General features: G+C 34.0%; 1 protein-coding gene across 4 annotated transcripts in view; it reads right to left on the minus strand.

Moving 5' to 3' along the window:
* Positions 1–14,421, minus strand: part of LOC145260408 (rho family-interacting cell polarization regulator 2-like) — a 589,420-nt gene that overhangs the window by 51,377 nt on the left and 523,622 nt on the right. For all 4 annotated transcript variants that reach the window (XM_080118387.1, XM_080118386.1, XM_080118384.1 and 1 more), the window contains 3 exons: positions 3,805–3,858; positions 947–995; positions 754–848 (listed from right to left, as the gene is read on the minus strand). In XM_080118387.1, the coding sequence (XP_079974513.1) occupies positions 754–848; positions 947–995; positions 3,805–3,858 (198 nt within the window). The remainder of the gene's footprint in view (positions 1–753; positions 849–946; positions 996–3,804; positions 3,859–14,421) is intronic.

Below are 14,421 nucleotides of genomic sequence, written 5' to 3' on the forward strand. Positions count from 1 at the left end.
CGATGTAGGGAGTTGAGCAACAACACTTTAACTTCTGCAAGTCAGTACAGTCGGGGAAGCAGTAACCTGGAAGGGAATTCCAAAGTCTAGTAGTTCCGGGGAAGAAACTATTAGAGTAGAAGGCTTTCTGGCATCTGGGGATCTCTACTGTATAGGGGTGGGATTTTGCTGCTTGTCAGGTTGGTTGGGAGTATTTACATCGAGGGGGTACAAGGGCTAGTAGCGCGAAGCAGCCACCATTAAAATACTTGTAAAACAGGCAGAGAGATGCAACATTTCGTCGATGGGTTGGTTGGTTGTTTTTGTTTTACGGCATATCAACTCTTTTCGGGTTATTTAATGCCGAATCCAAAGATTTTGAAGAAAAATTTTTTAATAGAATATATTTGTTGTTTTCAAGTCGGTTTCTATTTAACCCATAGTTGGGACTCTAACAGGCACTACCACTCCGTGTCAGAGTGGACCTGGGAGCAATGGCAATTAAAGGATGGCTCCACACTCCCCAAAGCCCGCAAGCTGGGGCCTCACCACAGGATATAGTTTAAGGTTCATATCCAGGACCTTGTCGATGAGAGAGAGAGGCTGAAGCCTAGCTGTCCAGGAGTGAGTGAATAGTAGCTTTTCTGTTCAATATATTTTGTTTGCACTAATTGAAGAGTTGTGTCTTTTTGCCACATTGTTAAGTGTTACTGACCAACATAGCCAGTTCTAGTGATGTGATCTATGAACAAAGACGAGATATGAAATGCTTACCTGAGAGCATTCTTTGAAACCATATTTTACACTGGTCAGGGAACCTTTCTTATAGCCGGGTGTGTTTGCATAGGCTCTAGCCATGTTGCGAGCACCTGTAACAAAAAATAAATTTCAGCATTTATTTTGTTCACTCAATGCAGCAAGGTAATCTGGAACTACTCAGGTTACTTTTTTTATTTTTTAAACTTACCTTCTCGTAACTGTTGGTTGACAATGTAACAGTCTTGTAATTCATCGATCTGAAAAATAAAGAATAAAATTATAATGGTATATATATATATATATATATATATATATATATATATATATATACACACACACACTCTAGTAAGCCACCTGGCATTGCCTGATTGTACTTATTTACTATGCCTCCCCACAGGACAGAGTTAGACACCAGGGTCGTTTTTTAACGTGGAGAAAAGGTACAAAAATAAAAATTGTCTCAGTCGTGAAGGATTTCTCCTCCACCGAAAGAGAACAAGAAATAGAAGTGCAGCATCTGAAGAACAGATGGTATTTATTTCCTCCCCCACCGAGCAAATTAGGCACAAGGCCGATTTTTAATGTGAGGAGTGAAGGGGAAATGGGGGCCAACTCCCCGGGGACTAGGGGAGCTGGATAGTGACAATTGGTATGAAGGGTTTCCCCTACATTGACCAAGGTCTTATAATGGTCTTTGCTTGCAGTATCTGCCGGAACAGATGGTATTTATTTGCTCCCCCACCGAGCAAATTAGGCACAAGGCCAATTTTTAATGTGAGGAGTGAAGGGAGGGGGAAGGGAAAAAGGGGACCAGCTCCCGAAAGGTGGGAAATGGGAGCTGGTTAAAGGTCAGACATGTGGGGTTGCCCCCACATCTTGTCTTTGCTAGTCATAGCTTGCAGCATTTGCCGGAACAGATCTTGGCCCGAAGGCCAAGTAAATATTGTATTGTAACAAATATATATATATACACACACACACTCTAGTAAGCCACCTGGCATTGCCTGATTGTAGCATACACTTAAATATATTTTATTTATGCAGATTTTATATTATTGCCTCACAAGGAGCTGTTACAAAGGTCATCAAAGATCTCTCCTTGAAAACAGCCTGTGGTGTTCCCTGAAAGCTGAGTTACAAGTCTTCCCAGATTTCCAATACTCTCCACCTCTTTCAATAGTATTTGCAAATAAATTGGCATTATCACAACAGCTACTTGCCATTGATTTCTCGTTGGCAGTGGCTATTGGTCTTCACTGAAATTTGAGTGGTAATAAGCCTTCCCAAAGTACCAGTTCTCTTTGCACTTATCCAGCGGAGATCTGGTAATTGCTCTCTCCTTGGTCTTTTCTTCCTCCTTGACTGTTTAGTCTTAATTTTTTCTTTTTATTGGAGGGGGGGGGGGGGGCAGTGATGTGGTCATAGGGATGGGGGTGGGGTTAGAGAACCTATAGATATGCGGCTTCAATGTTCTTGGTTCCATGTAGCGATTCATGTTTTGTCTCTGCAGCAGTTTATCAGGTCCATGCTTGTTGCTTCTGTGTGTTGGTTTCCACATTCAAGGGGTTTCCTTAATATTTCAGCTGTTTTCATTATTGTTTCCAGGCATTCCTTTGATTTCAATTTTTATTTTCATTATTATTATTATTCTCATTATTCTCATTATTATTATAATTATTATAATTATTATTATAATAATAATAATAATAATAATAATAATAATAATAATGCTGCTGCTGCTGCTGCCGCCACCAATTCTCTAGTGATTATTATATTCTATCCAATATCTAAGTCATTATTTCAAAAGTTAAAAAAATATATGACTCAGGCACCATCAACTATCTTGAGTCATGCATGAAAAACTTCAAAATTAACATTGTCAAACCTATACATGATACCGGTTGATTTTTTTTTTTTTTTTTAGCGTATGCAAAAATTTATTATTATTATAATCTATATATTAATACGATAGCATGTGTGTTGTTTCTGTTTTCGATTTCTTTAATATAAATAATTTTATCACGAATTCTTCATAAGCTTTGATTTCGGTTTCGATTATAGCTGAAGGAACTCAAGTTATATATATATATATATATATATATATATATATATATATATATATATATACATACATACACACACACACACATTTTTTTTTTTCATAAGTTTTTATTTCGGTTTCAATTCAAGCTCCAGTCCAGTCATATGGATATATTTTTTTTATATTTGAAATCGCAAATTTATCTATATATCTATAAAAATGAACATGTCTATGTGCCTGTGTGTGTGTGTGTACATTTCCCTACGCAATAACTCTGTCAATTTTTAGTCTACAGATTCGAAATTTGATATACAGGGTACTAAGATTTGGGAAAATCTATGTGATCTGTTTTCGGCCAGAAATTTGGCTGTTAAGGGATCAAAGTTCAACGATTTGACCTTTGAGAACTCTACCAAACTCCTCCGACAATTTTGGGTCCAAGCACTTGAAATTTTAGATATAGGTTCCTTGGACATGGATCTAACTTAACTTTATTTGAACCCAAAACAAATGTTAAGAGGTCATAATAGGGGTCAAAGTTAAAAAAATCGACCGTTTTTTTTTGTTTGTTTGTTTTTTTTTTTGCTCAACATACCTTCAAACACCCGGGCAACGCCAGGCACCGATGCTAGTAATATATAAAAATCGATAAAACAAACTTTATAATAATATATACAAAATCTACAAGAATTAAAATATCATATTTCTGTGTGTTTTTCGACCGGGCTTTGCCGAGCGTTTGTGCTGCTTTTGCAGTTTTAACAAAAGAGCTACAATAATATCAGAGCATCTCCATTTACACTGAACATCAAAAGAATTCCAACATCAATATATTACATATTGACAAGCCTCTGTGGAATTTCCACAGGTCCCACTAGTTATTATTATTCATGGCCCAGATAACTTTTTTTGCAGGTAACTAAAATAAAAGTAAAAAGACTTGGATAGGGCAACATGATTCTATAACAACAATAATTATCTTTTCTTCCCCCCCCCCCCCCGAGAGATAAACAAGACACACTTACTTTTGACAAATGGAATTCAAGTCGTTTTAAATATCGTTCAGCTGCTTTGATTTGCTAAAAAGGAAAAGAGAAAGTTTGAAAAAAATAAATAAAAGATGGAACTCAAAGAATCGACATTTTTATTTATTTTTTTTTTTGTATGTGTGCATGATCAAATTCTTCTAATAAAAATAAAAAATTAAAAAATTTTTTTAAAAAAACATGGCCACGCACAATGAATGCTCTTCCATTCTTTTTTTGTTTAATGGAAATTACTCCAGACAAGGCATGAAGTCACTTGATGTAAGAGTAAAAAAAAAATTTTTTTTTTTTAATTTAAAAAATATCATTTCAATATCAAAGAAAACTAGAACTAACCAATGATAAATGTTATATGGATCGATTCTAACTGCAGAAAATAGCAATACTTTAAAACATTGCTTATGAAATGTGATAGCTAAAGGACAAAATAAGGGAAGCTGCTAAAAACAAGTCTATTTTTTTTTACCTTCTTTCCTTACATATCGACACTTTTTTGAGTTATTTCATATATCAAGTCATTCAATGAGCGTTAGTGGCACTATATATAATCCAGTCCAACATACAGTATATTCAGATTATCAATGACTGAATAGGTTCCCCTCACCAGACTCAAGTGATGAGGAGAGTTGCTAGTTACTCAGGACAAAAAAAAAAAAAAAAAAAAAAAAAAAAAGGACAGGTGAACCCATTTTTCAGGTCAACAATCATCTTGAATAAAATATCGATGTGTTTGCTGATACACATAAGTTCATCAAACTCACAATCCAAAACGTAACATGTATTTAATTAGTTTGGTTGTTTTTGTCTTACGGCATATCAACCCTTTTCGGGTTATTTAATGCCGAATTCAGTGATTTTGAAGAAAAACTTTTTAATAGATATTTTTTTTTTATATTTAACCCATAGTTGGGACCCTAACAGGTACTACCACTCCGGGTCAGAGTGGATCTGGGAGCAATGGCAATTAAAGGGTGGCTACACACACTCCCCAAAGCCCACAAGTTGGCACCTCACTATCGGATATAGTTTAAGGTCATATCCAGGACCGTATTTAATCTGATTATACATAAGCATATGGTCAGTTGTTTTTTTTTTTTCAAATTGTCTCAGACTGCTGTGTTGTTACCATGACTGCTGCAGAGTTGAAAAAAAAAAGTAATAAAAACGTCTAAATGTCTATGAAAAATATAGACAGAATCTATTCAAATCCACCCATGAAATCATTAATACAATTCACAATAACTTCTACTTTTCTGACATCTTTTAGATGAGGATTCGAGGTATAGTGGATGAAGTAATTTGTAAAAATCAGTTATAAAGTTACTCTTCTGGAGGTTGAAGGTTCAATCCTCAGTGCAGGTGACACTCAAAATACAATTGCAGTTTAAGATTTCTACTCGATCATGGCTGACAAAATGAGAGCATGTTACCTCATAGATTAAATAAACGGTTCCATTCTAAATTCCATACAGATTCCCCAAGTTCGACAAGATACCCTTGAAGAAGATCGGAGGTTACATCGACCGAAACATTGTGAAAATAACACCCAAATTGAGAACAGTAGTCCAAGCATCCGAATAATATGAATAGTGTCTGCAATCCAACCATATTTGATACGAATAAGATTCAGTTTATGCATGACTTATTCACCAAATTTTCAGTCATGAAATATGTCCTACAGTTTTATTGCTATTCAATGTTACATGGGGGATACTTTGCTGATCGTTTCATCAATACAAGATGGAATACTGAACAGGATTCACATATTGTTTCTCTAGACTTGTATTCATTCAAGCTCTGACATCGAGAAACTGACTTGTCAAACACCAACAAAATTATCCACCATCTCACCAATAACAACCCTGAGCACCTTTCTAATCTCCTTGTGTCGAACGCACATGGACATTTCTACAAAGTCAGAAACCAGCACAGCTCCCATTACATTTGGAATCATTTTTTTTTTGTCCATGCTCAGAATTGCTAAAACATGTAACAAGATGTTTGCAGACCGTGCTTATTTTTTTTAGATAGAATTTTCAAGTTAAATTCAATTTTTTACGATATCTTGTTTATTACATTGTCAGATGAATGTACACAACGTCTGAGGATTAGTACTAATCCGCAAATAGAACACAGTACTGGGTCATAACAGACAGTACTGGGTCGTTTGTTGTGATCTGTGCCGACCATACATTGGCTGGTGATGACAAATAAAATTTAAATTAAGTACCTAGAGAATAAAATGGCTGTTTAAAAAATCCAACACCTTTTACTTTGTTTTTTTTGGGGTTTTTTTTTAATCATACATAATAACGCAATAAAGGTGAAAATGTCTGTCTGTGTACATTTTCCTACCAAATAACTGTCAATTTTCAGTCTACAGACTCGAAATTTGGCATAAGGGGTACTGAGATTTGGGAAAATCTTTTTAATTGGGTTTCGGCCAGATATTTTGCTGTTAAGGGGTCAAAGTTCAACGATTTGACCTTTGAGAACTCTACCAAACTCCTCCGCCAATTTTGGGTCTAAATACTTGAAATTTTAGATATAGATTACTTGGACAGGGATCTAACTTTATAATTCTATTTGAGCCCAAAACAATAAATGCTAAAGGGTCAAAATTGGGGTCAAAGTTAAAAAAAATTGACGTCTGTGGTCTCTACCAACTTTTCTCTATGGTAGTTAAGGAAGCCTATTATATAGAAAGGCATTACAGTACATATTCACACTTTTTAATATATATATATATAGGCAAATAAAGTTATGGACAGTACATAGGGCCCGAGCAAAGCCGGACAGAACTGCTAGCTATTTATAGAATTTAAAAAAAAAAAAAAAAAAGTTTCCTTCTATGGATCTGACAATTTTTTGTTTTTAAACCTGTATATTGAAAATCACAAAAAAAAAAAAAAAAAATCCACGTTAAAAACATGAAAATATAATTTGAAAAAGGTAAATGATGCATGACAAATGGAAACGGTGCAACATGCATCAAATGTGTGCAGCAGTAGCAGCAACAGTATTTGCAGGTTCATGCAAAAAAAAAAAAAAAAGAAAAAAAAGCCATGCAAATAGACAATGACATTTTATTTGAGATGCAAACCGAGAGAAAAAGAAGGAAAGTGAGGGGAAAAAAGTCAACATTAAAAAAAAAAAAAATCCATTGCTCTTTCTGCTTCTCGTAAAATCGGTTCTGTCTTTCGCTTCAAACACTTTCTCACACCCGAGGCTATTCTTTATCTCTACAAATCTATTATCAGACCATGTATGGAGTACTGTTGTCATATTTGGGATAGTGAATGTGTGTCCCATTTGAAGGTTCTTTATAAATTGCAGAAATGTATCTAATCTGATTGGTCCACACTTTCTTCTTCACTGCAACCTCTCTCTCTCTCTCACAGACGTGACGTTACTAGTCTCAGTCTTTTCTACAAATACTATTATGGCATGTGTTCTTTAGAATTGACTGATTTATTCCTTGCTTCCTTTGTTCCAGCTCGTTTGACTTGTTGGTCTAGTGGTCTCCATCAAGTCTGTTTTAATACCTCATTGTTATGCAGCTTCCAATTCCAGTAGCTTCTTTCCAAGGAATACAACCTTGTGGAACTCTCTTCCTGCTCACTGTTTTCCTTCTACCTACAACCTTGGTCTTTTCATGATTATGGTCAATAGGCATCTTCTGTCTTTGCATTAATCAGGTTTCGTTTTTGTTAGCTCCTTACATCAAATGGCTTCTTGTCTTGTCTCTAGCGATTTCCATAAAAAAAAAAAAAAAGATTTTACTCAATCAGTCTAGAAGAGGCACTATCTTTCTCAGAACTTGGACCACCTGGAAAACTTTTCAGAGACGTGCAACCAAGCAAATACCTTTTATATGACACCTGCCAAGAATTTTTTTTTTTTCCATTGGCACCAAGGCCAACAGTTGAAATGGCTTTTTCCCCTGCTCACTACAACATGTTGTAAGTCTTGTGCAGTTCTAGGTGGTCTAACCTCCCAGGCTTTACCTTCTCCCTTTGAAAAGGGGCTAGTTTATTGCTAATCGCCTTAGGCAGCCCTAGTGAGGAATGCTGTCGGGGCTGCCCAGGTATTTTTTTACAGGCGCTATGGCACTAGCGCTTCAATTCCATTCGTTGAAATTTGAACAATATTCGTTAATTCATGTCTAATTGTTAAAATTTCACAAAAAAAAAAAAAAAAAAAAATCAAAAGTACCTGATTTTTGTCCTCTTTAGCCTGTTTTAACAAATATAAATATCAATCAAATATAACCCACATTATCTATTCTTATCTTTTACAGCTGCGTTCCCAAATTGATTAGTTAAATAATTTAGGAGTGAATTCTATACATAGAAATACATAAACATACCTAATTCGATGTAAATAGTGATTCCTCAAATAAATATTATTCAGAGTTATTTTTAGAAATCCTATATCATATATACACAAACGTTGTTATCAGCTTCGTGTTTTTTTTTTTGTTTTTGTTTTTTTTTTTTTCTCTCTCTCTCTCTTTTTTAGGAGAAAACGTTGTTTATTTGTGTGAAAGAACTTGCCTTTTTTTAAATTTTTGTTTTGTATTATCTTCCTTTTTGTTATTGTTTTTTTTTTTTTTTTTCTTTTCAATAACAAGATTTAATCCAATCCACAGAAAAGAGCACCAAGAGGATAGAAATTTTAGTGGCTCAAAGCAAGAAGGTACTTATTTCTCTACAACAGGGAGAAATGTGACACAAGGGTCGGAAAGTGGTATTGAAATAACATAACAGATCGTAGAAGTTTGTCTGTTCATGTGAGGGAGGGGGGGGTCTAGATTTTCACGTGACCGTTTAAATTTAAACATACTTTAAACAATTATATTCAACTAGCAGGCCACCCAGCATTGCCTGGTCATAAGATACGCTTAAATATGATATTTTAATTCATGCAGATTGTGTGTTTATCATCATATTGAACCGAATAGTAATAGTAGTGAGATCAAAACTAAAAAAGTATATATATGACTTGGGTGGCATCAGCAAGAATCTTTAGTCTCTGAGCCACGACTTTACGTGTGTAGATAAACATAATTTCACTGTCATCCTTTTTTAAAACATAGGATCGCTCGATCGTTGAAGATACAAGCAAGCAAGGTTCACAGAGTTTTATAATTATATCCAATTAATGTTCATATGATGCAGCAAGACTATTCATTAAACTCCGACAATAATATTCTATCTGAAAAATAAATATTTTAACAACAGGCATTCAATTGGTGATTAGTTTTCATTCATTCAATGATCATTGGTATTGAAAAGTCAGCATGCCCGAAGAGGAGCACTCTCACCTTGCAAGAGATGCCTAAACAGTTTTGACAACATTCCCCAGTAGAGGCGCCTCAGGCGATCAGCAATAAACTAACCCCTTCTCAAAGAGATAAAGCAAAGCTTGGGAGGGTGGACCCCCTAGAACTGGACAGGACCAGCAAAACACCGCAATCTACATGGAAAAGGTCATCACAAGAAAGGTCTAGATTCTGTTGATTTTGGTACCGGGGGGGGGGGGGGAATCACTGCCGCAAACTACATACAAACTTTACCAAGTTTAGGTCAATTCTTGAGCCAGTTAATGCTAGACATCGGTGACGGTCACCAACCCGATAGCAAGGCATCTTGTTTTGCGAGCCAAAAAGCCTCTCATATGAGACAACTTGCTACGACTATCACACCATCAAGAATTGCAGAATCTACTGTTAATCCCAGCACCTAAAAAACTAAAAGCCAAAAAATAGAAAAAAAAAAAAAAAAAAACTCACTAGCCCTAATCCATTTCATTTTCGCAAACTATCAAGTGTTTTAGAATTTCATTATTTAAGAGGATGGCTCAACAAGAACTTGTTTGCATTGGACTTGAAAACGATCATATTATAGTCAGCTGGAAAGCAGCACCATAGTATATTTTAGTTTTAGGCACAGAGAAAGAGAAATTATTGACAGTGGTTGCAGTTAGACGAATTTTTCTCATGAGTGTTTTACAGAGAGAGAGACCATAGATTGAAGCTCAGTCGAGCACCTGTTATAGAAAATGGTGATAGAACAGAGAGACTAGCAACGCTTCTTCTGTGAGAAATAGAGAGTAGGGATGAGAAAAAGACATTTTATATGAGACACTGGATAGAGGGTAAACACCTGTGGAAACGAGCCCCCTCCCCTAGAAAAACGTCATATTTATTATAATTCTGCAACTTCACGTGTAGATTTCTTGTTTTCACATGTTATCTGCTTTTATATATATATATATATATATATATATATATACATATATATATATATATATATATTACTATTATCCAATTGTTTACTGCAATAAATTTCTACTAGTATGAAAAAAAAAAAAAAAAGAAAACAGTTATCCACACAGAAGAAAAATAAAACAATTATTAATTGGCATGAAGATGAAAAAAAAAGAGGAAAGGAATGATGCAAACGTTTACGTTACATTCTTAACAGAATCAATAGTTGCGCAGTAAAGTTTTGATATTTGAAATTTAACACAAAATCGGGGAGAAAAAATACCTAAGCAACTGTTGGCATTCCCCAGTAGGGGCGACTTAGACGATTATCAATGAATCAACCCCCTTCTCAAAGAGAAGGACTAGCAACGCACTGCAGTGAACAGTAACAGATGGGAAGAGGAACACATTTCAAAAATGGCTTTGACTCTGTTGCTGAAGCAAAGATGTAAGCTATGTTGACATATCTGAATTAAACGATGTCTATGATGAAGTCTTATTTTTATATTTGAGTGACATTAGTGAAGAGTTCTAATCAAGGGAGATAACTTATAGCTGACTTTTGGTATAAACGTCAGGGTTCTTGGTTCTAATACTTCAAGTTTTATATGAAACCTTCAACGGATGATAACTTGTAGGAGAAACTGCTTCGATCTTCATGCATATCACCCTAGCTATCACCCTAGGCAACACCATGTCTATTATGATGTCATCCTGCAACATCTGAGACTTCTCATATAGATTTATCGTTTCTATATAATGTACAGGTTGCTTTTTATTACTGATCGATTGTTTATTAAATAAATTTGATTAAATTAAAAGTAGCTCTTCCAAAATGCCCTATAAATAAACAACACAAGTCACATTCTTTTTCATATATACTTGTGTATTATGTAAGTATATGTGGAAAGTGTTACACCTATATCTAATACAAATACAAATTATTAGATGCACCTAAAAATATAAAATAAATTTCAAATTCAGAACTAGAAATAAAATAAAGTTATTTCCCTTGGATTGAACATGGGTGAGTTATCGCCCTTGAATAAGGCTCGTTCACCATGATTAAGAAATAAACATAAATTCTTAACCATCACATATTTTGGATCAAGATACCTTGCTCGCGAATATTCATCAAAATTTAATATTTAAAAATATTATTTTAAAAATATATTAATTGTCGCTGAAGTTAATGCTTTAAAGAATAATTAAATAAATATTGAATTGTCTTAAAAACGCACACAAAAAAAAACGAAAAAAAAAACACGGTACATAAAAATCAATCTTCGTCGCAAAAATTCGAAACAGAAAGACACCCATTTATTTAAATATCTTTTATTTAAATACGTTCGTTTTGTTACTTACTAAAAAAAAAATGTTTTATAAATATATATTTTTTTCTTTTAAATCTTCAAAAGTTTTGTAAATATATTAAAAAAAAAAAAAAATTGCCGGCGAATATTCGAGCATGTTTGCTATTTGACGTGTTTACAAACAACCGACGCCATGTGCTTGTGTGTCAATGTCAAGGTCGAATCACCGGTGTTAGTTGAAATGTGCGCCGGTAACCGCCAGGCGGCGTCGTCTGCTACAGGGTATCTATTCTTTACTTGATCCCATATTTTAATCATAACGTGTCTAACAGATTCCAGATTACCTTTTAATCTGTAAGTTGTTAAGTAAATCTGTTAAATCTTATGCTTCCTCTGTTGATCTTCTTTTTTTTTTTTGGCGGGGGGGGGGGGTTATTAGCCTGATAGTATGTATTATCAGACATAATGCAAATATACCATTTTCGTCTAGTTTAATGGTCTAGTGGTTAATGACATTGATTGATGACCTGAGTGTTCCAAGTTCGTTCCACAAAAATCTCTTTCACTTAGGATATTAGCAAGATACTTGTAAGTACCCAATGTCTTTCTAGAAAGAATTCTAGGCACTTATGCAGTATTCGGGCAAGCGCCATGTTTTTTGGTGTGTTTCACTAAACTGTCGCCAGGTGGCGCTTTTCAGTCAAAGAACAGAGGTCGATAACTCATACTTTTGGGGAATTTGGTCAGAAAAAAAAAACAAAAACAAAAAAACTTTATTTTATAAAAATCCAATGTTGCTTTCATTGCACAGACTTTTCAATCAACAAGTGCCACGATTACACTTCAATTTAAAAATGTTTCGGAAAAAAAATCCAATGTTGCTTTAATTCAGAAAAATTTGCCTTAATTTGAAAAATATTTGATTAAAATTATTATTTGTTAAAAAAAATTAATTTGATAAAAATGCAATGTTGCTTTAATTACAAAATTGTTTTATTAAAATTATATTTTCTTATGCAGACTTTTAAATAAATGTTTTTTAAATTATATATTAATACATTTTTATAGAACAAATGTTTTGGTTTTCAAATATTTTTGTGTTCAGAAAAAAATCTTGTTTGTAATGTATTTGACAAAGTAATTAGAGTTATCGCTCCCTAACAATGGCACTCGCTCGAATACTGCAGAAGTGCCGAATTCTAACTAGAAAGTTATTGGGGAAACCAATGCTAACAATAGAATCTTTGGTATCTAGTTTGGTTGTAATTTGAATATACACGGTCATCTAGAAGCTAATCCGCTCATCCCTTTTTTATTGATAAGTTCTCACAAAAAAATTCAACATATAAGACAAATCATGGATTTGGAATTGACTAAAAGCGTAAATTTTGAATATTTTTTATGTGTAATAAATGAAAAGTTTGGAAAAAGATTAAAAACACATTTTCATTACCACAATATTTTGCCATTAGACTGGACAATGCACCAACTGACACACAAAAATTTGCAACATTTTTGTATTTTTTATGGTTTTATGTCAGGTTGGTTCGTTGTTTTTGTTTTACGGCATATCAACCTTTTCAGGTTATTTAATGCCAAATCCAGTGATTTTGAAGAAAAATCTTTTAATATATTTGTTTTTTTTTTTTTTAAAGTCGGTTTCTATTTAACCCATAGTTGGGATCCTAACAGGTACTACCACTCCGGGTCAGAGTGGACCTGGGAGTAATGGCAATTAAAGGGTATCTCCACACTCCCCAAAGCCTGCAAGCTGGGGCCTCACCATCGGATATAGTTTAAAGTCATATCCAGGACCATGTCAGGTTGGGTCTAGTATACATTATACTAATAGTTGGACAGGATTGTAGTATGGGAAATTTTCAAACTTATGAAGTTGAACATTTTCGACTTACAAGTCATTTTCCATTATGTTTTAAAACACTAACTCGTCAGTTTAGTAATTTAGTTTGTAGAGTAGCCCGAACCTGACATAAAACCACCAAAAATGTTGCAATTTTTTTTTTTTTGTGGTTGAGTATTTTGGCGTTATATTGACTTGCATATTTGAGACACTTAAATCTATTCTTATTTTTATATGTACATATTGATACTTTATAGATAAGCATAGAAACATAATTGTATGAAGTCAAATTGTAAAGCACAAATAAAAATAAATTTATTTTAAAGATATTTAATCTTATGAAGTAAAACCTTCCCGCTCACACCTTTATTTGTGATTGATAACCTTCATAACCAAAGCACACACATACATTTGTTTAGTGATTTCTGTTAAATATTGGTCTCTGATACTGGAAAAAAAAAAATTCAGTGCCTGGGCATTATGAGTGGATATCTAAAAATTAGTAAAACACTATTACGTACTTACATATGTCAAAATTAGTAAAATTTCGAAAACTACCAATGACCAAATAGAAAAATAATCACCATTAAAAAGAAAATTATCAAATAATACAGTTTTATCACATTCTAAAGATTTCTCAGAATTTAAGAGAGATAACTGTAGTCTATTAATTTTACCAAATAATTCTAATTCTTGAACAATGTGTATGTTCTCCTCAACCTCAATCGTTGGTCAAGGAATTCATATATGTTCAGATGGCATTTATTACTGATTGCCTTTGTGATCTTTATCCGACTATCAGCTTCCCTTGTAACATCCGCAGAGGAGATGCCAGCAAAAGCGATACAGTAAATGAAACAGATTAAAAAAAAAAATAATTATAAATATTTGTCCAAATTCCTTCTTGCCAACTCCAGAGTTCAACTGTAATTCTCTCTGTCCGTTCTCTTTGTCTTTCTCAGTTGTCAAAAAAAAAAGAAATCCTCTATGCTTTTCCATTCGTCTTTCTCACAGCAGTCATTGTCCTCATATGCAAATTAATGTCATATGTATATTAATAAACCGTCTATAAACGAAAGATTTTCTTTTATCTTTCATTCCTTGATTCCCTCATTCGACAGGATAGACAGAGGTGCCGTGGCTTGTGTAAG

This window comes from Euprymna scolopes, chromosome 36, assembly GCF_053919585.1.
Source record: "Euprymna scolopes isolate OS-2025 chromosome 36, ASM5391958v1, whole genome shotgun sequence".
NCBI lineage: Eukaryota > Metazoa > Mollusca > Cephalopoda > Sepiida > Sepiolidae > Euprymna > Euprymna scolopes.